At 43.9% G+C, this 23,329-nt stretch overlaps 1 protein-coding gene across 3 annotated transcripts; it reads right to left on the bottom strand.

Moving 5' to 3' along the window:
- Nucleotides 1-46: 46 nt before the first annotated feature.
- Nucleotides 47-21,388, bottom strand: SLC39A13 (solute carrier family 39 member 13). Of its 3 annotated transcripts, XM_027886157.1 has the most exons (11): nucleotides 21,331-21,354; nucleotides 16,058-16,167; nucleotides 14,557-14,856; nucleotides 13,982-14,095; nucleotides 12,199-12,320; nucleotides 10,806-10,949; nucleotides 5,495-5,584; nucleotides 4,897-4,947; nucleotides 4,532-4,664; nucleotides 4,305-4,404; nucleotides 47-2,801 (listed from the first exon to the last, which is right to left on the bottom strand). In XM_027886157.1, the coding sequence occupies exons 3-11, from the start codon at nucleotides 14,822-14,824 to the stop codon at nucleotides 2,726-2,728; spliced, it is 1,098 nt and encodes a 365-aa protein (XP_027741958.1). In that variant the 5' UTR covers nucleotides 14,825-14,856; nucleotides 16,058-16,167; nucleotides 21,331-21,354; the 3' UTR covers nucleotides 47-2,725. The 3 variants fall into 3 exon arrangements, with proteins under 3 accessions (XP_027741958.1, XP_027741973.1, XP_027741966.1); XM_027886172.1 differs by lacking the exon at nucleotides 16,058-16,167 and having other exon boundaries at nucleotides 21,331-21,388; XM_027886165.1 differs by lacking the exon at nucleotides 21,331-21,354 and having other exon boundaries at nucleotides 16,058-16,186.
- Nucleotides 21,389-23,329: the final 1,941 nt, after the last annotated feature.

Below are 23,329 nucleotides of genomic sequence, written 5' to 3' on the forward strand. Positions count from 1 at the left end.
AAAAAAACCAAAACAAGCAAACAAACAAAAAACCCCCAACAACATAAACCAACATGAAAAATCATTTATTTCATCTCTATTGTCTCCATGAAGAGCAGACCAATACAGATGAAGTGGGAAAATGAGTAAGAGCAGCTGAAAAAATAGAGCTAGAAAATACAATTCTCTCTGTATTTCCAAAAGTGACAAATGTGATGGAGTGATGCTCCATTTCCTCACAAGGCTCTCCATCCTCAGCCCCAGGGCTGACGTAGAAACCTTTCAAGCCCCTCCCTCCCACAAGCCCCATGCTACCTCCTACCAGGGTATCTTCCCAACAACCACAGACTATTCAGACCTATGGCAGCAGCCAAGAAAAACAGCTCTGAAATTCTTTCTTCAGTGTCATCCACTTTACATTCCTGAACGCTGAGTACAAAATCCTGACTGTGGTTTTCAGTCTTGGCAAGGCTCGGTGCTGATGCAACAACGCCAACTCATGGGCACTCACCTGGCAGTGCCTCAACTTAAATGCCAGCCTTATTTTGGGAAAGAAATCTTGAGAAACAGCAGGCACATCTTTCTGTGCAAACCTGCTTCCCCCAGAGCCCAATTACAGGGTCCACTTAGTTGCAGTCCCTGGGCAGGGGTGAATCCCCAAAGCTAGATCTAGAGGGCTAGCATACCCACCCAGTCCCTGCAGACTACTTGGATTAGTCATCCTTCCAGGAAAATGGGAAGCAGATGCTACCTTCAGACTTCATGACAATTGAACGATAAGAGTAGTTGGCATAGGAAGGCAACTTTGTAAAGAGGAATAAAATAATTGCTCTAAGCCTCCCTCATTGTAGCAGTGAAATTAGTTATTGCTGTAAGTCTGGGGTAAGGAAAGCTGAAAAAATTTCAGGCAGCAGTTCCTGGGCAGATAGAACTGCAAGCATGAGCTCTTCAGCGCTTGCTGAAAAGTAGGACAGGAGCTGTCATAAAAAAGAACTGTGTCAACAGTTCAGGAATCTCTTAGGGAAGTAAATGCTTCTGCTGTGGGCAGCATACCTGCCTCGCTGCTCTGACCCGAATCGCCCTCAGAAGGCATGAGCCCTATTGATAGGGCCCTGTGCAGATTGGAGAGCTGTAGTGATTTACAAAAGCTGTTTCAAGACAGAGCTAAGTTGGTGCAATGGACACTGGGGCACCTGCTTTGTGCCCGGTGACTTCACTAGTTCAATGAGACCTGTTTCTAAACAAATTTAAGCAAAGCAAGGATAAGCTCTGCAAAAGAGATTATCTAGTAATTGTGCACATCTCTGTGGCAATAAAATATGCCTGTGGAATTATGGTCAGCCTTGTGAGCTGGGATGCAGGAAAGCACTAGAAATATTATTTATTTTTATTGGTCTCAAATTGCCAAAAATTTTATCCCAAGCATCACAAAACAGAAAACTCCTCTTAAAGCATACCTATCATCACCCTTTCATATCCCTCTCTCTCCTTGTCCTAGCACACAACTTTACTATAAAAATATTTTTAAAATATTTTTACCAGCAGTTTCAGCCTTCCCATTTAAGAGCTGTCAGTATTATTCCTTATCCATTCGTCCCCAACAGAATGAACATCACTGTGAGGTAAGAAGCCCAGAAATAGGCTACCATCTATGTTTTTGGTTATAGCATGCTCTTAAATGGTCTACACTGAACAGAGGAAAAGTTAACCAGGAGTTACCAGCTGCTGGCCAGGCTGTAGTGTTCAGCTACCTCTGCCATGACAGTCTAGGGGTGCTGTAGCATGTCGGGCAGGGCTAACATGCTACACCTCATGAAAACTCTGAAACATGGTGTGGGGCAGATGGTGGGTGACGCAGGGCTCAAGAACAGGCTCAGAGCTGTGTTCAACTAATGGTTATGAGGAGAGGGAGCTCAGTCACAGCAGCTACATGTCTTTCCTTCCAGATGTAGGTGAGCTGGTAGTATGGCAATAGAAGAAACATTTACTAATCATTTATCAGATAAACAGGCTGTGCTGGCTTTTGGAGTGGTTAGGGCTGAGGAAAGTAATCTCCAAGCTGAGTCATTTAATTATAGTGACCTATCCTAAAGTGCCTCAAGCTTTTGGCTCAACTTCAACATAAACAAATACAAAATAGACCAAAAAAGCTGGACTGCTGAGGCTAATACTACCCTTTAGGAACAAGCAATGTCAATAAAAAGCCAGAGACCAAGTTGGAAAGGGCCTTTTCCCCTCTATCTCATAGCACCATCAACTTCTCATGGGTAGGGAGTTCTGGCTAAAGCTGTTAGTTTATTGTCTTTTGTAATCCCTGTTCTGCCTCCAGCCACTAGTGGTAGGAAAAGGCCTTAGTCTTCATCAGCTACAGGAATCGCCTCAGTTGTTTTCACACAAGAGCTTGGGGAGGTGCAGTTCCATCAGAACAAACTGAATGAAATATCATTCATTCACAGTGGAGCAGTTGTTCGGTTCATTTCTGCGCAGTGTATCTTTTGCTCCATAAAACCCAACCAAATCAAAAAAGAACAGAAGCCCTGGTGTGTGGATTTTAGCAGAACAGGAATAGGAGAGCCAGGGAATCAAGTCCTGCACATCCAGACCTCTTTCTCACCTGCTTCTCATACTAGCAGCCAGATCTGCACACACACACACGTCAGAAGTAACATTAGTGTTCCTTATTGCTTTGTAACAACTCAGAGTCACTGTGGTGGCTCTGGGAGGCATCACGAGGTCTGCGCAGAGGTCACTCAGTTGTGAGCGCAAGTAGCACCATGACTATAATGCCTGTACACAGGAGCAGAATTTGCTGCAGGGAGTTCCTGGGAAAGAAACAGTAAAATTAGGAGAAGCCATAGACCAATCCCCATAGGCAGCAGCATAGAGGCTCTCAAATTGTTTATTGTTTGCCCTTTGCCATTCCAAATCTACCACATGGAGAACACAACAGCTGTATGAAGTCACTAATACAGCTGAGAAGACTCTTTCCCAGCACCCCAAGCAAAGATGTTGTCTATAAACTGACATGTACTTGCTCCACTCAGCTGCAAGGCCCAACTCCAGGTTTCAAAATCAACTTAAGCTGATTCAGACTTGTAGCTTCAGGAATATATTCCTGTCCTCTCACTCACAAGGGAACCAACACTTGTGCAGCATGTTCACAGACACTTTAGGGATCTCATCCAGCTAACAACCACAGTTATAAAAAGAAAAATAAAGAAGCAAGATGATGAATTTGGCCATTCTTTTAGCACTATCTCAGGTTTATGCGGGATTGAAGTGACTGCATACCTCCTACATCTGCACACTCTAGCAACAACCTTTGCTGGCACGAGAGGTTACCAATCCAAAAGCAAACTCCCAAACTAGTAATTAACATTTCTCCACCAGAAGTTCCTGCCTCCTCAGATATAGCTGTGGAGCTGTTTTTTTGAGGAATGTTTCAGTCAAAATTAACTAGCTGAGACAAGGCATCTTATTTAAACCACAGAAGTTGCATGTCTCATTACAACTGAAATAGAAGGGAACATTCAGGGGCAGCTCTGCCAGCAGATCTGAGAAGGCCTTTACTGTGGTACAGCTGGATTTGGACCTGCTACAGCCTTAATTAGACTGCAAGAAACTAGAATAATACACAGGGGGAGGCCAAATATACTGGAATACATACACCAGTGGAGAAGAAAGATGACTGAGGTGGGATACAATGACAGACTATGAAATGTTGAATGATAAAGAAAACTATTATTTTCTACTGACACAGCACCATGGTGACATCTAATAAAAAAAATAAAGCAGTAAGCAGGAGTGTAAAAATCAAATAATAAGAAGTATCACTTAACACAGTGCAGTGAAGCTATGCAAACCTTCTGCCAAAGGGAGATTGCAGAAGCCTGAACTAATGGATAAGGTCAAAAAGGAATGAGAGAAGCATGGGAAGGATAGATTCACATATGGTTACAGACATACACACCTCTATGGGGCCCTGGTTCAGACAGTCCCTAAACCAGCACATGCCAGAAGCTGAAAAGACAGACAGGGCAGCAGATGTCCTAACTGGACATATTTCTGAGGAACTTGCTCTAGCTGGTCATGCTACGTACTGTGCTAGCACAGTATTTTGGGACTGACCCAGTTCTTGTGTTTTAGAGGGTCTTTGTAGTCCCATAAGTGCAATAGATAGCACAGCAGTCTATTTTGATTCCAGCCTTGCCCGTGGGATTTGGAAAGCCAGCAATCACATGCTTCCAGAACAGGCACAGGGGAGGGTTATATCCCTGCTCCCTGGCAGCAAGAATTGCTGCAGCATAACAGGAGGGAGCACTTACCAAGGATTCTTTTCCTCCAGGAGATCAGGCACAACATTTACCAGGGCAATATACAGAAATCCTCCAGAAGTGAAAGGGAGGATCCAGGCTACTGTTTCACCTGCACAAATACAGAAAGCTTTTGTTATTACTGAGCAGAGCCATGGGAGACAACACTGAAGGAAGATACACACGTGGGGACAACAAGCACCTCCTTTCCCCTTTCCAGAGGACCCAGGGAGCCTTACCTGCTCCTTTTGGTGACTGAGCACATATTGCAAAGCAGGCTCCCAGAATTCCCCCCAGAGCTGTGGAAAGCTGCATTTTGGCTGCACTCCAGCGGTCAAAGCCAGCCCGAAGTAAGATTGCAAAGTCTCCAACCTAAGAAAACCAAGAGTTGACAGTTAATAAACGTGAATATTAAATTCTCAGTCACAAAGGCTGTTGCATCTGCAGGAAGAGCAGTGCTGTTTCTGCTTTTCCATGTTGTCAGTCTCCCAGAGGGAGCAGCTTTCAAAGGGACAAGAAAATATTAACCAGACCCAGGCCTCCCCTTAGTAGGTGAAGCACCTTGTAATCCCCCTCACAATGGCAGGATCCAAAGCCCTCTCACCTCATGTGGGATTTCGTGCAGGAGAATGGCCACTGTGGTTAGGAATCCAACCTGCAGCAAAGAGAAGGTGATTAGGAAACAATCAAGAGTATTCTTGGATAAATCCCATCAGGTCCCATACAGGGACCAGGGATCCAGCTGTAACAGCAGATCCTACACAAGTTCAGGGTTGATTAGGAGTTTATCATTCTCGCAGTCATGGTCCTCCAGCTCAGGGCACTGGAAACCCCACAGTCCATCATCGGTGTTGAAAACTGAAGTAAAAAAAGCATTAAACATCTCTTCCTTGTCTATGTACCTGTTTCTGAGGTGACTATCCTCATCATATAAGGGGTCAATGCTATTTCTGGCCCGGCTTTTGAATAGATGAGCTAATCCTTCCCCCAGTGCCAGTCATAATGACTAATGTGTCCCAGGCTTGAGGAAGCTCTGCATTAGAGGATCAGGATAGAGTTGGTTTTTACTGTAGTCTGCATTTTCTCAGAAAACTCCATAAAATAGGAGGGAACTCTTCACATCTTTGGAAGTTTTGCATGTTGCATCATACATGAGACAAGGCCTCTCCAGTTCAGTTCACAGCTGGGAACAGAAACCTTACCTTTCTGCTAACCAGGAAGCTGGCTGCTACTGCCAGGCCGTGTGTGAAGTTATCAATGGTGTTGGCCAGTAAATTGAGGTATCCACTAATCTGCAAAGAAAAGGAAGAGCCCCTGATAAAGGAAGAGACATCAGAAAATAAAAAAAAGTACATGGTTTAGACACAAGTTATGCAGCCACAATCAAGTGGGAAATGTCAGGACATAGCACTTCTACTGAAGATCTTAAACTATGTCAGTGCTTGAGTACAGATTAAATGTAATTTTTGGTTTTAAAGTAAACTAAGTTTTAGGGTAGGCAAGTATTGTCTGAGATTAGAATAATTACCTTGTGCAAATGACAAAGACCTCTAGATACAGAAAAAGAGAAAGGAAAAAGAAGAAAGCCAAAAATGCAATATATTTAATTCTAAATTGAACCAATTTTAGGTAACACTGACTACTTTACACAGGTAACTGGCTTCAAATATGGCCTGATCTTGTTTTCAAGTCATGTACTTTAATATTCAACTGTTAAATATCTCCTCCTCAAAAGCTGGCTAGAACAATGCAACAGAACAAATGCTGCTGAAACTGCTTTTTGTAACGAAATAGATCTTCAAACATTGTCCCAAAAAAGCTTGTGCTTGTGGGTTTGCTTTCCCTTAACAAAGAATAACAAGAGTGATGACAGTCACTAAAAAGCCACCTACTAGAAGGCTGGATAGCATGTATATGTATATGCATATAAACACATTTCTTAAAATTATAAGCATTAAGCAGCTTCCTTTCTCACAAGTCCATCTCCATGTTAGACTTCCCCATCATTCTAACTATGGTCACCTCAATACAAATTAAAAGTATTTGATCTAAGGTGATTTATGAGGGTACCACCCCAGCTCTTTAGCTCACATGTTTGTGGGGGTTTTTCCATTGTATTTGACTTAAACTACTGTGTGTGGGTCCTGAGATACCACAGATCACTATATGGCACTGCAGTTTAAATTATTATCAAACCAGGTGCTAGCCAATATACCAGGCTGTCTCTGGACTGCAAGAACTCCAAATATAGGGGAGTACCCAGTGAGTGGAGAGACTGTCTAGAAACTCTTACTTCACCATAGCATCAGATGCCAAAGTTCAGCTGGAAAAGCACAACTGTGGATGGATTTAATTAGCACTTTTTGGTCTTCTGCTCTTCCCTGTTTCCCTCAACTCTGCTTGATGCATCTCTTCTTCCTGTCATCTATATACCACGGCTCAAGTGGGGCTTTCTGTCAAATCTCTCTCTCCAAAGCACCAGCTTTCTTCAGGGCACTTTTGCTCCACAATCTTGGCCCTTTACAGGCTCTAAATTTTTTAAAGTGCATTGATGATAAATATGGCAATAAGGGATTAAGCAAAGCCTAGCTAAGCTCACTTTTAAGTAATAGACTAAGTAGCATCTCCACAATAGATGCAAAGGAAGTCCCCGTATGTTTTTGTAAGAAAGGAAACACAAAGAGATGCATGAAGGCAGACCCAAGAACACAGCAATTTTACTTCTCATTCTTCATACTCTCAGTCCTAGACAGTCAAATATGACTATCTAAAATTCTCCTTTTCATGTTGGTTTTTTATGTGACTGTGTTTTCCCCACAGGATAATAATAATTATTCACAGAAGTTTTACACAAAAATGCTTTCCCATACCACCATACAGGGAAAAAATAGACTTCATGATTAAAACATTATGACTTTTTCTTGTCAGTGGCTTGGGCAAAAGCTGTCACTGAAAGAAGCAAAGCCTTGGAGTGCTCAGAAATAAATTGGGTTGATTTGACAGTTATGAGGCTCTGACATTTACATTCTGTGAATCCCTAATAGGATGTTCTTGTTGCTCATAAAGAGCATAGCCAGATGAAGTGTTTATGTTCATGCTTCAGAATTAATGTCACTGTGTAATAAAACATACTTCCTCAAATCAACAAGGACCCCATGTGCCACAGGGAAAAAGAAAGAATAAGCAAGGCAAAAGTACAGTGTTTTTACTTGTTGAGGATACAAAGGCTGCAATGCAGGACAGAGCTGATCTATGTTTATGTGCAAAGGAAACCTCCCACCTGCAGTTTTCAAGCTAGGACAAATTATAGCAGCAGCTAAAAAGCAGAAGTTCTAATATATATGCGGACAATGGTCAACTGTTTTCTGCTTACTAATCCTTAAACCCTGAAGGGTGACTTTGTTTGTTTAAATAGTATCTTTCTCTTTCTGTTTGCTGAAAAAATGGGGGTTTCTAAGTGAACAGTAGAACAAAAGTAGTCTGTCTTGCTATTGATTTCACTCTTTTCTTTGCAAGCATCTATTTTGTTCACTTCCAGCATTACTGTTTCCCTGCACACCCCTTCCCCACCCTGCACTGCATGACAGCCACTTCCCCATCAGGTAAGGGCAGTGAGACTTACCCAGTGAGCTGCCAACCAGGTGGACCTGTCGAGCAGCACACAGCAGCTAAGTTCTGACAGTGTTTTGACTTAGGGCATTAGTTTGCATTCCTCCTCTACTGTCATGCTGATTTTTATGGAACTTGCAGAAATTGGATCACCTTCAGGACTTCTATCCTCTCTTGAACTCAAGAAAAATTAATTATGGGTTCAAAAGTTATTGAAAATGAAGGGCAGAACAGATGGACAGACAGATGGAATGACTGCTTATGTTGTTGCCTAAGGAAACAGGCTAGCAACGCAGGAGTATCTTGGTAGTTTTGGTAATTTCCACCCTACCAGGAAGACTGTTATTCAGATTATATGCTCAGAATGTAGAAAGTAAAAACTACATGCATTAAGTCATGAGGTTCTATATCGTGCATATCGACAACAGTCTGCAAGAGCGGACAGATGTGTTAGGATTTTAAAGCTACAAGGGCTCTCCATGGTTGTCTAAATGTTCTACATAACACAACTGAAAGAATCTCATCAATTTCTGCACTAAGTCCATTGTTAGTTAAGCTATAATGTACTTTGTAGAGAGCATCTTAAATCACAGCTTAAAGCCCGCAAGTGAAAAAGAATCTGCTATCTCTAAGGTAAGTAGGTCCATTGGCAAGTTACCCTCAGTTACAGAGTTGTCTCTAATTTCTAGTCTGTTACTGTTGTGCAAATTATTGTGTAAATTTAGTCATGTCTCTTACACGGGTATCTGTATAATTTAAGTTATCCTTGATCTGTCACAACTACACATCTAAACTAAAAAAAACCCACTTATCATGTACTGCAAACTTAAAATACTTATTTCATCTCTTTCCTGATCCCTTTACAAATTATCAGTAGCATATCTGGAATAACACTACTGGAAATAGTCAGATAGCTGTTTCACTACTGCTGTACAGAAAGAGGGACTCTCTTCTCTTACATCCAACTCACCCATCCTCCTGGCTGTAGCATCATAGGGGAAGAATGTGCTCAAAAAAATTTCTACTGTAATTCTCATGTCTTTTTCCACTGCATTGACTTTCTAGAAATTATCCCTATCTTTTGTTCTTTCTCTGATCTATTCCTTAATATTTGCATGTATCAAAACCTGTTAAAAATGCAGCACTTCTGGTGAAGTTACTCAGTCTAGCTGCTATCACTGACTTCATGCAGTCACAATGTGCCATTTATGTAATACAGTAGTACCTGCAAATGTGAAGACATACTGTTTTTATAAATAATCACTTAGAAAAATCATATTCCACCAGTGAACAGATTTGAGGGGGGCTGTCTTAATCCAGTCCCTACTGACAATATAACTCATTTTTAATACAACTAATATTAGCAAAGTTGATTTCATGCAGTACTAGTTTTATTAGAATGTGGGAGAAAGTTATGTTTTATATATGTTTGTCAGTACCCTTATCAGACAATTTTATCACCAATTAAAGGCAGGAGAAAATGTCTGGTTGATAAGAATTTATCTTCCATAAGATCATACTAATTAGCATTAATTTAATTATTGGTTTTTATATTAGGACCATGTCTTCAGCAATCTTATTCTCTCTTGGTGTTTCATTTCTACATAAAATCAGTGGTAGACTAACCATCCTCTAAATCTGTAGTTCCTTATATAAATCTCTCTAAAATAAGGGCACAATGTTTCATAACCCAGGAATATTGATTTCTTCACTACTATCACCTCTAGAAACATCAATGTGGCACCTTGCAGTTTGTGCAGTGTTCTGTAAAAATTACATGAATGTGACAGATATCAAAAAATACTCAGTGACCTCAGCATAACTTTCATGTTGTGTAGGAAGAGCTATAAAGTTACAGCAAAATATATTTAAAATAGAAAGACTAAAGAGCCTCTGATTGACCACACATCCAGGTTTGGGCTAGTTCATGCAACCACACTTTCTTTTCATAGTTACTCTTATACAATCTTCCACATTTTTATGGGCTTGCAAACTCAAATTGTAGGTCCTGCTTCACCAAAGTGGTTGTTTACTCTCTCACTTGTAATGTGCACCCAGACAAGGGTTTCCACAGTACAAAGATAGTAACATTAAACTGAAAGCAAAGCCAATGTAAAGGTTATCCACTTCCCAATGGTACAGTACTCCTTTTCCTCCTCCACCTTCAATCCTATGAGCTTGCTGATCTCCCTTATCCCAGCACTGCAGGCTGCCTGTCTACATGCCAAGCTGATTCAAGAAGTTAAAATAGGAGAGAAATAGACCTGGGGGTGGGAGGTGGGTGTGTGGGTGCAAAAAAAAAAGCCTGTTTAGCTCCCTGAATAGGCTCACTGTGGGGTCAGATGAGACCAGTGCAAAGGAAGTGATGGCAAATACAGTTTTGGAGACAGAAGTGGACAAGAAGTCCTTTTTGGCAGCAGATAAACTGATAATCTGAGAAATTGAACTTCTAAGTTCTATAGTGGATAGCTTCAACACACTTCCAAAAGGTGTCAAAACACTTCCAAAAGGTGCCTTAAAAGGAAAAGTGCAGCTTACAATTGGTACAATGCAGGCACTAGAGAACAGAGAAATCATGGCACAAAAAAAAAATAAGCAAATAAAGATATATTGACTAAAAAATATAGAGAAACAAAATGTGGAATTCTATATTTGGGAATCAGAATTCAGCCAAAACACACATCATCAGATTTATGCCTTCATAATATTGATTTTGCCTCTTCTGCATAAGCTACAGTGTAGATTTTCTCCAAGTCTGCTGTTTCCTCCCTGCTGTGACCAGGACAGACACTTCGATAGAGCAAAATTAGGCACAACTCAAACTCTGAGTTTTCCACTCAGGTACAATGTTTTCCAGAGACAATTCCTGACTAGGATGTGAAGGTGAGTTTATGGGTCTCTTACCTTGATTCTATTGTTTCTTTTACAAGACTGGAGAGAGGAGCCATTACACTGAGCTCGTGCTTTTTGGGATTGACCTGCCATCTTTTGCAGGGAACAGCCACTTCCATTGGAAATCTTTCCACCTGGTGCTTTGGAATCACAGTCCTAAATTAGGGGAAAAAAACTTGTCACTGACTTTATGTCAGTGATGAATGAGCATGAATCAGGATCAAAAATCCAGTCTTCACCCTTAATCCCTTTGTCCTTACAATGTAAATCAGCAGCTTTGGCACCCCAGTTTGAATAACAGCTGCCAGAAATGAAACAGATTTAGAGAGCATTGTAACATCTGCACTGTAAGACAAGAAGAGCAAAGACCTCCCAGTCCTCAAGACTCGTAGAAAGAGAGAGGAATTGGAGTCACACCCCCTTGGCATGAGCCAGGTTCCACTGGAAGGACAAGGGACTGAGCCTGCCAATCCTGCTAGCAGCTGCTGCCCACAGAAATATAACTCAACTGGACAGGAAATGGTGGGAAAGAGTCTTGCTCTCCCCGATCCATCACAATAACTGAGTCTATAGAATTATTCTACAGCTGGGATCATTATCTTCCAAACAACAAGATATTTATCTAAGACTTCATTCTCTCTCCAAATGAGAAGATGAAGTTCCTTTCAGGCTTTGAAGTCTCAGTGATGAGTCGAAGGAAACACTTAATTGCTCTTATGCTGAGCCTGACCTGCAGCCTGACCTCTCAAAAGGCACAGCAAGGACTGAACAGTCTGTAGGAGCTGCAACTAGGAGTTGTCCAGATGTCTGAAACTAGCTCCTCTTCTCCATCTTGGAATTACCTTCTGGTACGTCTGTCTGTATTGCCCCTTTGCAGCTGGGTGACTCCTCTGAACTTAGTACAGCCTGGCCACCCATAAACGCCTTCTACCACACAAAGTTAGCCAAACATCTGGTCCAGGCCATAGCCAAGAAGAAACACCTTCAAGTAGGTTGGTCTTTGTCCTGACCGAGGACCCAGAAAGGGAATGAGTCATGATGGGGTCAGTGGAACATGCATCAGCAAGCTGTCATCTCTCAAAGGTAACTTGAGCAAAAGTATAATTTGCAGAGTGCTCCAGCTCCCAGTCCCCATAAAAGAGCAGCTCTCTTTTACACATACCACATAAAGAACAAAACCAACCCAGAAATGAGAAATCTCAGTCAAAACCACAAAAGAAAAGCCTGGAGATGAAACCTTTTAAGAGACCAGTGTCAAAGAAGTGACAAAAAGCTCCCAAAGAGCAATAACAAGATACTCACAGCTCCAGGATCATTTGCTGAGCCTGTCAGATAAGGCAGATGAAGTGTTTAGTACAGACCTTCAAATATAAGAGCATTCCCTCCCCTCGGGCTGCTAACTTACCACACCAGGGTAGTCCTTCTCTTCTTTCTCTAGGAAGATCTTCTCTAGCACCAGGAAGGTTATGAAACCAATGATCACCCAGAGACCCAGAAGCTTCTGCTGATGAAAGCTCTGCTCTTCTCCTGAAGGACAAGAAAGAAATCCCCAGGTCTCTATCAAGTACACAGTTTTTCACGTGTGAACCCACCACACCTCAGACAGCATAACCAGCAGTTCCAAGTCAAATGACAAGAAATGACAATGGAAAGATTCCCTCCAAGGTAAGAGGAGCAAACACATCTCAAAGCAGATTAGTTTAACTTGCTCATTCTTGATCTAACAGATAACCTCATCTCAGGTCACTCAGAGTGAGAGCTACCACCCCTTTTTCTTCAACAGCACAACCCAGAATATTTCCTAACAACACTGTAAACTTCCCTGAGGTCCAGAGGCAAGTGAAGGTTACATCAACAAAAATCCAGGAGCTATTCTCTACTGAGCAGCAAGCTCTGACATGAAATCTGCCATTCGTGGAGCTAAAGACTCACCTTCCCCTTTCTGCCACACCTAGGTAAGTTATTAAGCCCAAAGCTATAAACTTTCTTTTCAATTAGAGCCAAGCTTGTGAGATAATAATGCATTCAGTGTGGCTACCGAAATGGAGATTGCACTGCAATGGAAGAACAGAATGACACTGTAACGAGGCTTACATGGGTCAAGGAAACCTTTATGGTTCAGGACAGTCTGAAGCAAACAAACTAGAGTAGGAAGACAGAGTAATTTGGGAACCACTGTAAAAAGGGGTAAAAAAAGGACAGCTGGTTCTGCCTACAGTGCTAGAGCTGTGAGAAAGAAGACAAAAGGCCCAGCAGACTTTAAATCATAGGATATAGGTGCAAGAAAGTCTGGGAAACCCAGGACATCTTCCTTCCTCTCTCATATTTTCAGCAGGGAAACGATTTCTGCAGGTGGGATGCAGCAACACTTGCCTTCTATGCTATCAGTTTTCTGAAGCAGAGAGACACAACCATTATAGGCTATCTGAGGGATGAAGGAGTTACAATGATACCACAAATTCTATACCAACTCAGTTTCATTTGCTGGCAAACACAGGTTTCTGTGACCTGTATTTCCTTTCCCTTCCCCGCTCCCCCCCCCCCTCACCCTCCATTTATGGCTCTATAGACCATTTTTCATGATTTCTCCTTGAACAAAGATTGCAAGGGCAACACATATGAGCTCCCATAAATCAAATACCCAACAGAGGGGCCCCAGTAAGTGCCAAGAAAAAGGCTCTAGGATTAACATTGTTATAGGGACAGATTTATAAAAAAGATGCACCTGATCCCCAACTGAGGTGGTGCACAAGTTCATATACCAGATCACATACACATTCATAACCTCTCATCAAGTTAAAGAAGCATTCCCTTTCCTTACAGAAAGGACAAAGGAAAATCAACAGAGACTTACAGGAATCCAAGGAAAGATAGGAGAATTTGACAGACAAGAAAACCATTGCAAGTTACTAAACATGAAGAAACCACGGCCAACTGAAGAAGCCTCTAATCTCAAAGTCTCTGGAGGATGCAGAGTAGGAAGACGAAGTATTACATGTGTGTTTATTGTTCTTACATCCTTCCCTAGGCATATGCTTTTATATATTATTTGAAAGAAAATACCAGCTTAGACCAGTTTTTGGGCTGACCCAGACTGGCTGGTCTTGTGCTTTCAAGATGGCACAGACTCAAAAAATGGAGCAGTAGGCATAGCATGGGCTGCTTCCAGGCATATAAGGCTTTCATACCTGTTGTTGCAGCGCATGTGTAGGCCCAGGCTTCAGGAAGCAGGTGCAGGAACACATTCCCCAGTAGTCCACCAATTGCAAAACTCAACAACTGCTTCATACGGTGTGATCCAGCTAAAGAAAAAAAAAAAAAAGAAGAAAGAAAAAACCAAACAGACAAAAAAACCCCCACACTAATCACAACTTATCCAGGAGCCAAAACATCTCCAGCTGAGATTTTGCACAAAGAAACATAAATTGGAAGTAGCCACAAAGCAAGCTTTCAAAGGAGAGAGCACAAAACAAATGGAGTGCAAGAAAAAGCCCTTGCACCACTTGCCTGAGACAGCAGTGTGTGGGAGGGACCTGAACCAAAGAGGGTGAAAAACAATACTTTTTGTATAAAACTCCATCCAGGGCTTACATTTGTCCAAGGATTCCCTATCAGATTCTCAGGTATGGACTAAAGCACCAAAAACAGACTTTCTATTTTAGAGAACAGTATTTCTGTGACAAAGTCCTGTTCATTATTGTGCTGTTCCGTCACATCCCAAGACTTCTGGCTTCAGAAAGACCAGGGCAGGTAGCGGTTTTACCTTCTGACTGCAGAGCAGCTCCCGTCTCAAATGGGATCACCAGCAAGGGGAAGACCCCACTCAGCCCCACCATGAATGAACCGATGAGGGAACAGATCCAAGCATCCAATCGCTCACTGCTGAAAAGGTTTCCCCAGGACTCTGCCTCCTTCTCACACAGCGAACCAGAACTAGCAGCAACATGACTCTTGGGGAGCTGTTGAGCTCCACAGGCCGCAATCAGAAACAAGGAGAGCGTCCAATCAAGCAGAAGTTTTTGTTTTGTCATTGCTAAGTGGTCTCAGCCAGGCTGGCCAATCTCTGAAAAGAGAAGGGAGAACAGTTCTGAGAGTGTGCTCATCTCTCTCTCCCATCATCCCAGAAGGCGGCCTTGGCCACACCATCCCCCCCTTTCAGTCCTTAGCACAGGTATGTATACCTGTATACATCTGGACATCGGAAACTCTTCCTGATTTCAACACAGCACCGAAGGACAGAGAGGCTGTTTATCACTGGTGTATGAAACTGCACATGAGACTTCTTGTGAAAGCATCTGCCTTCAGGTGGGCTGGACAAGGACTCCAAGTACCCTCATCCTTGCCCTTCAGTGTCCCAAGGCTTCAGAAAAAGGTACTGACCAGAGATGCTAACCAGATAAATCTTCTTTTTGCCATGCAACAGCATCCATGTAACAAATTAGGATGCAAGACAGGCAACATAACAGAAGCCTGCAAACTCATGAGTGGTGTAAAGATGGTGAAGAGGGACAGACTATTCACTGTCTTGTCAGACATAAGTACTGACAGCCACCACATGAAGTCAATGAGGGTCAACTTCACAACAAACAAATATGACCCTTCATCAGCAAATAACTTGTATAGTAGTATCTCTCCAAAAACGATGAAAAATTTTACATGGGTTCATCAAAAGACAGGGCAAATACTAGAAAGGCAAATCTATTGATTGTTAATGGTTAAACAGCTCACATTACACTCAAGAAATTCCCATATGTGAAAGGAGCTGGAGATTGGAAGGATACTTTAAAAATACCATATATGCTTGTCCTGTTTTCATCCTTTCCAAGAAGGATATTGGGTTAGATGGTCTCTTAGTCAAAATCAGCACAGCTGTTACTAAGAGCTCTGCAGTCATAAGAAAACTGGAGAGAAGAGAGCATGTTAGAAGAGGAAAATAAAGATAATTACACTCTCATTGGCAAACAGGAAGGGAAAGCAAATGATGTAAAGGCTGAAGTACAAATGTTCCTTCAGTCTTCAGAAGAAAAAGTGAAATGTGACAAGCAAAATTAATTTGGAAATGGGAGAAAATAGCACGCTAGAAAAAAATAGCTTAACAAATGCTCGCAAAACAGCTCTTGACTGAGAGGCAATAACGGCATTCACCTGAAAGCATGTAAAAAAAACAGTCAAAGTAATCTCTGAAGCATTAGGACCATCTTTGAAAATTTACAGGAATATGGGAAGGCCACAAGAAGGCTGGAGAAGCATCATGCCTCACCTACCTTTTTAAAAGGAAAAAAAAAAGGTGTGAGAAGACTTAAGAAGTTACAGACCCGTAACTTCAATCCCCTGAAGGATTCTTGATCAAATTAAATGATCAGTTTGTAGTTACCTATAAGATAAGAAAGTGATAAAGACACCAAAGCATTAAGTAACAGCCAGACAGAAAGGGACCTGACATTATCAAGACAAAATTCAGGGTGTTGGAGCCAATCTAGGGGCTCACTGCAGATGAAAAGGTGGTGTTGCCCCTTTTACCCACCCCTTCATGAAGCATCACCTCCCCATGCTCACACCAGACTCCATGAGTGAGCAACGTCAGAACAAACTAGCAGGGAAAACTATTTTTGTAAAGACTCGGCCCTTTGCCAGTTTCAGTCCCTGGATGAAAACACTGCAGGAGGAAGGCACAGCTGCACCGAGCAATCAAAAAGAAAATTAAGGGACAGGGTCCCATTGCTCCTGGGAAGGAGAACATCAGTCTCCAAGCACAGTGACCACGGACATCAGGAGTGGGGATACAAGAAGGAATCAATGAAGACACTGTCTTGGTTTGGTGCGCTGTGCAAGAACCATCGAGACTTTCTGTGTAACCTCTTAGTTGTTTGGGGGGTTTTTTAACCAAAAACAAACAAACAAACAAACAAACAAAACAAGCCTCAACACAGCAAGTTCAAACCAGCCCAGGATTTTACGGTGTCTTATTGCAGTGTTTTGATCTGGCAGGATGGGGGCAGGCACAAGGCAGGTATGGAATCAAATAGAAATTACAATACAGTAAGTCCAATGTGTCACAAAGAAAAAGCATACATTGGTTGAGAAATTAATTCTAAGCCAGTGGGTTTATGCTGCTACAAAGCAGGTAAATGTCATCCTGGGACAAACAGTAGAGACACTGTAGGTCTCACACAGGTGAGACATTAGACAACAGACTGCACCCAGTCCCAGATATTCTTCTTCATAAAATACATGCACAAATCTGAGACACTGCAGTGGAAAATAAAATTAAGAGTGTAGAGAGCATGACTTGGAAAAAACAACTGAAGGACCTGGGTGTGTTTAGTCATAGGAAGATAACACCGAAGGGAACAGAACAGCCTGCATACATTAAAAGTCACAAGAATGGGGGAAAGTGCTGAACTCTTCTTCCACAACAGTTCAAACAGTAAACAAGACCCAGCCTGAATATGAAAAAAAAGACAAATTTACATAGTGCCAAAGTGGTGATATACTGAAACAGGTTGTCTGTGATGCAGAATCTCTAACATTGGTTGGGTTTTTTTGTTGTTTTTTGGTTTATTTTATTTTGAGTAAAAGAAACATCTGATGCAGTTGCTATTTTATTGCAAAGATTAGATCCCTTCTCTGAAGTCCCTTCAGCCCTACACCTGTAATTTGATGTAAGCTGGAGAGATCCTTGCTCTGCTGGCAGGGTCCTGTGAAAAGGGGCAGATTTTCAGCTGTAAATCACTATTGGCACAACCACTTCAGAACAACAGGAATGGCAGGTTGGCAGCAAGGGACATTTTCATCTCTCATAGCACTCCATGCACCAACTCAACTCAGACACTAAAGTGAATGGGAACTAAGCTGATGCTTGGAGAGCTAGTAACAACTGCAAAGACAGCCTGATGGGCCAGAGATGCTGCCCTCTGCCCAGCTCCACCACATTACACACCTGGGATGTTGCCAGGCCCTCTGGCTTGCCTCATCGGGATTCAGGCTCCCCCCCTACACCTGTGCAAACAGACGCACAAAACTGATAAAACTATGCCACAGAATCCCCCAAATTTTTCCTTGAAAACAAAAAAAAACTCAAAAAGGCAGAAAGTTCTTAAAATGTTTGCTGTCTCCTAACTGAACAGAGTTTCTTCTGCCCAAAGTACCAAGACAGGTTAAAGCCATCAGCCACAGAGGCATCTGTGCAGGTAGGTGATGGGACTCTTCAGGTAGATTCCACCAGCCACAGTCTTCTCTCTGCTTACTAGCTGCTACATAAAAACCTGCAGTTTACAGAATTTCCTCCTTTAAAATAGACGGGCACCCCTTCCAACCTGGGAGCAGACCTGACAGACCTCTTTGTCCTTTATGACAGGATTAGATCTGGAAAATTACTGAAAACTTTGTGAGGAACACAACAAAAATAAATCAGGATTTATACAACCATACACATGCCTATGAAGAGGCAACAAATCCACAAAAAAACCCCAACTGCTCTCTGCAGCTTGGCAATGATGGGAAGCAGCACAAGTCTCTTCTGCAACATAGCTATCGCAGCTTTTGAGAACCAATCTCAAAACGTAATCATTGCAGTTGATCCAACAGGTTGATTTCTTGCACTTCATCCTCCACACCTGTATGTGCCCCAGAGGACACCTGAAAGGATCTTTGACTAAGTGGTCAAAATCCTGGAGAGAGGCAGTAGCATACAGGACAAAGAGCATGTCCAGGACTCTGAAAAAGGTCTGCATACTTGGTTTCTCAGGTTCCTCCAAAAAGGTATGGTAGTGAACAATAAATGGCCATAAAAGAGTACAAAACTGATCTACTAACTCACATTTGTGTCAGCCAACTTTCTGTGGTCCACAGATCTTTATTCTTCTGTTACTCACTGAGGGAAAACCAGCACATTTCTTTACACCTGTGCTGCCTGACCACCAATACCTCCTAATTCAAGAACAACTCCATATCTCATTCAGTAAATTCCCTATGTCTATACAACATCTACAAGAAACTCCGTGTATTACCCAAGACACACCTAAACTGATCTTTGTGCCCAGCTAATTATTTAGAGCATACTGCTTCTTCCTAACACATCATAACTACTTGTTAAAAAAAAAAAAAAAAAGAAAAAGGCACTTTTTATCTCTATAGCCCCTTTGCTTCTCTGTCTTATTAGTAAAGTCTATAAATTTAAACTGGTTGCTCCTAAGACAAATATTTAAGGGGGTAAAGAGGCACAGTGAAGATGTAGTCCTAGGAGAAAAAATGCTCAAGAGGAGGAAAATAATACACTGCCACTACAATTGCAGAAAGTCTCTACCTACTCTTAAACAACATCATTTGTTTCTTGAACTCAGCTAGAGAACATCTGAAAAAATCTTGAGAAATTTCTAGAGAAAACACCTGCAGGTTTTCTGAGAGACTTCTGTGGTCACTATAAGGCAGAGGCATAACCAGGTTCAGAGAGATATTTATCAAGAAAGGTGTATCACATATTTAAGAACATGCATGGAAGAGATATAGGCAGCATATTTATTTATCAGCTTTGACAATTGCTTCATTTGGGATCACAGCTCCCAGCCGTGCTGGATCACAACCTGGTCACCATTACCACTGGCAGCACTCTCTGGAGCATGTGTCTGAGCATTCAGGAGTCAGGCCTGCTCAGCTCCTTCTGAAATGGTCTCAGGACTGGAATAACCATGAGGTTTTCCAAGTTCACGAAGAATAAACAAATGAAAATTCGTCCTTTACACGCTCCTGAGCAGGGGCAGAGGGAGGTTGCACACCAAGCCAAGAAACCCATGAGGCTCCCTGGGCCTCACTCCACTTCACTGAGCATCTCTGTAGTTACCAGTGACTGAGAACACATAGAGTAAACTTAGAATACCAAGGCAAAAACCTATTGGAAAAAAGAAAATAAAATATTGACATGATGACTATTCCTGCAGCAACCCATCTACCACTCTCCTAGACACTCTGCCTTCTCAGACCACACAGCTTCATCTCTGCCTCAGCGCAATTGCTCATTGCCACACGTTTTAGATGTTGTTGAAGGGGAAGAAATGAGAAAGAAAAGGCTTTTTTACAAACATTTTCTCTGGAAGCTGGTTGCCTGGCCTTACAGTTGCAACAGAGTACTGCATGGAATGGAAAAAAGAGTTCATTTTCCAGTGAGGAAGCATATTTTTCAGCCAAAAAATTCTCCATGAGCCACCTCTCTCCATCGGCCCAGCGGAGACCTTTGAATACCTCCTGGAGGCCCTTACCTCGGCAGAGGCTCAAAAGGTCTCCAGTACTCCCTGAGCACTCCTTTCTCTCTGAGTCACTGCCCATCTTTAGGGAATACATTGCTCTGGTGGACCCTTCCCCTTTGCCCCAAACCTCTCATAAAAACCTCTTTGCACAGAGACTCGCATTTCTGCAAATGACAGCGTTTTGCAGCTAAATGCAGGGGATGCACAGAATTACGAACAATAGGTGTATTGCAGATGGGAACAGATTACAGATGCCGGGCAAACCTAAGAACTGGCAAGGAAGGCAGTTAAAATCGACTGAACACTACCGGAGTTTGGGAGGCAGAGACTCCTTCCCCGTCCTGCATCCTTTCATCCCCAGGATGAAAAGAGGAAAGTTTGCGGACCAGACAATGGCGTTCACGCCCCTCGGGGGTAGGTGGAATCTCTCTCCTCCCAGCCCACTCTCCGTGGCAGCCTGAGGCAGAGGCCAGGCACACCGCCCCCCTCCCGCCCCGTCACCCGGCGCCGCAGCCCTCGCCGGGGCCAGACTCCAACACCGCTCTCGCCCGCGGGCGACTAATGCAGCGGGCCCGCTCGGGTCGTTGCCTCTCACATCGCGGCGGATGGGACAGACAGCGCGGGTTTTCCATCTGAGGAACGCTGAGCAATGCAAAGTGAGACATACTTGCCGCGGGGGCAATTAGTAATTAACCCTGCTCACGCACCTCACTGGAGCAGCATCTGCCGGGTCCCTGCGTCACCGTGGCCGCGCAGACCCGGCCCCCCCGCTCCGCGCGTCCCGCGGGGCACCCCCTGCCCGAGACCCTCTCGCGGCATCATCTGCCAGAGGAGAGACTTCCAAAACTTTCTCGGCTGCCTCCAGCCCCGGGCACTCCCGCAAAGGCGGGCTGGACCGTGGGGACGCCGGCTCCGGGAGCCCGTGGGCAGCTGGGGCCCTGGGGCGGGTGGCGCGCAGCCCACGGTCCCGCTGGGCCGGGACACGGCTGCCGGAACCAGCGGCCCGGCCAGGCGCTCCCCGCCACGTCTTTCCCAAACTTGCCCCGCGCTCGGCCGGGCCGGGCCCCGCCAGAACCGAGCTCAGCTCCACTGTACACTGCGCTGTCGCCACCGCTCACCCTACCCTACCCTGTCCCGTCCCGTCCGTCCCTTCCCGTCCCGCCGCCAGCTCCCCTCTCCCCGTCCCGCCGCAGTTGAGCCGCACTGCCGCGCCCGCCTTGCCCCCTCGTCCCACAACAGCGGAGCGAAGGCGGCCCCCCGACCGCGCCGCCCCGGTGCCGCCACCCGCCCCTTACCGCGCTCCGCCGCCGCCGCCGTGCCCCGGGCCGCCGCTGCCATCCAGCCGCGGCTCGGCGCGGGCCTGCCCCGCCCGGCGGCCCCTCGGCTCCGCCTCCCCCGGCCGGCCACGTCGGTCCCGGCCTCCCCGGCACCAGCGCCGCCGCCCCGCCGGGACCTGCCGCCGCCGCGCTCCCGCTTCCGGCCGCCCCCCGGCGGGGCGGGAGCGGGATGCCGGGGGCACGGCCAGCCGGCGGAAACTGAGTCCCTGGGAACACAGCGAAGTGTCCGCGCACGTCCCCAGTGCGGGCTGCTGGGGCAGAAACGCGCCCGCTGTGCGAGACCTGCGCTTCTGGAACATGCCGGCCGAGAGATGTTCGCTTTGTTTTTTAATCTCTCTAAATGGATTATAAATTCTTTGGGCTACAGATGTGTAGAGACAAGCACAGTGGAAACCGGTTTTTGAGCGGAATTTCTGGAAGTTGTTAGAGCAGAAAAAAGAATGGCAGCCTCCTCTAGGGCTGAGCCTAGAAATGCTTTTAAAAGATACAATGACTTTTAAACATACTTGCCTCCTCCTCGCACGTTCGTTACAACCTTCGTGATGATACCTCTGTAACCTCAGAGCTCCATAAGCATTGGTGTCCTGACCGTTAAGTGGTTGAGAACACACACGGTTCTTACAGAGATTTGCAGAAACTGCTTGTGCTTAGGAAACTAGGTCGGAGGAGAATAAAGATTTACTTTTGTACAAGCCAAGCTAGTTTGGAGCTATATTGTTTCCAATATAGACACTTTCCAAAATTTACTGATGTACCTTTTAGTTCCACCTCTTACCATCTTCCCTGAGACACAGAACTTGTTCTTCACTTCAGTTTTTGGAATGAGTTCCGTTCCCCAAGGAGGCAGTGCTGATGCCGACTCTTCTTTCTATGGTTTCACCCTAGTCCCATTACATCATACCAATGTCATGCCCTGGAGCAGGAGTTAGGAATTAAGTCAGCCACAGTCATCTGCAATGGCTTTCTGCATTCACGTAGTGGCAGCACAGTCCCACAGGCTACGGCACTGCAAATGCAGTTAAAGATAAGTTGTATCTTTCTCACATGCAAAGAGAATGTTTATATAGAAAGCTCAATTTTGAAAGCAAACTTTTTAAAGAAACAGTATTTTACATCTTGTTCTCAGATTGTACAATCTATGGTTCTTCTGTTCCACAGCTGCTTTCCACAGCTGCTTTCCTACTGCCTGAATAACTATCATAAGCCTTCCTGAGCCTTGCTCCAGTGACATAGTTCCCTGTGCCAATGGATCATAGCTATGATTGTCACACTTACAATAGGTATCTCCTCAGGTAAACCAAACCACGCTGAGAACTTCAACTATTGCAATCAATACTGGTACCATGGTTTCAGAGAAATGTGTGGGAGTTTGCTTTTGACTTCAGCGATGTAGGAATTCACTTCAAGACTTTCTGTTTTTATGACAACCTACCATAAGTCAGCACAGGAAGAATTCTGGCAGAAATGCTCACTCAGGAACTCATGTCATCAGGTGTCAGCTGCTAGTACGCTGTACATCAAATAGAGCTTTTACACGGTTGGTGGCTGTGTATTGAATTTTCAGTGATAGTCTAGAGATCAGTATGGAAAAATCAGAGTCCAGATGTCTTGTCCAAAATCTGGTATTTAGTCACAACTGGAGCAGGGATCTGGAATGTTCTCCTGCCTCCCCCAAGCCACAGAACCACTTCAACATGATTTAAGTGAAAATGACATTTAGGTTTCTGTATTCTTTACTGAATTGTTTCCTCAGCTATGGGGAAAAAAACCAAAACCAGATCACTTCTAAATGTAGACTAACAAAACCAGACACTATATATTCAGTTCTCTTTGACTTATAACTGATTTTCTTGCCTCCCTAATGTCTTTACTTGGATGTTTCAAACGCTCGCTCTTGTTTACAACCTTTGTGGTTTCTTGTGTCATTCTTGCAGGAATGGGGAAAGGCAGACAGCTT

Source organism: Empidonax traillii, unplaced genomic scaffold (genome assembly GCF_003031625.1).
Source record: "Empidonax traillii isolate 1590-97213 ecotype Southwest subspecies unplaced genomic scaffold, ASM303162v1 scaffold11:size2795301, whole genome shotgun sequence".
In the NCBI taxonomy this organism is placed as follows: Eukaryota; Metazoa; Chordata; class Aves; order Passeriformes; family Tyrannidae; genus Empidonax; species Empidonax traillii.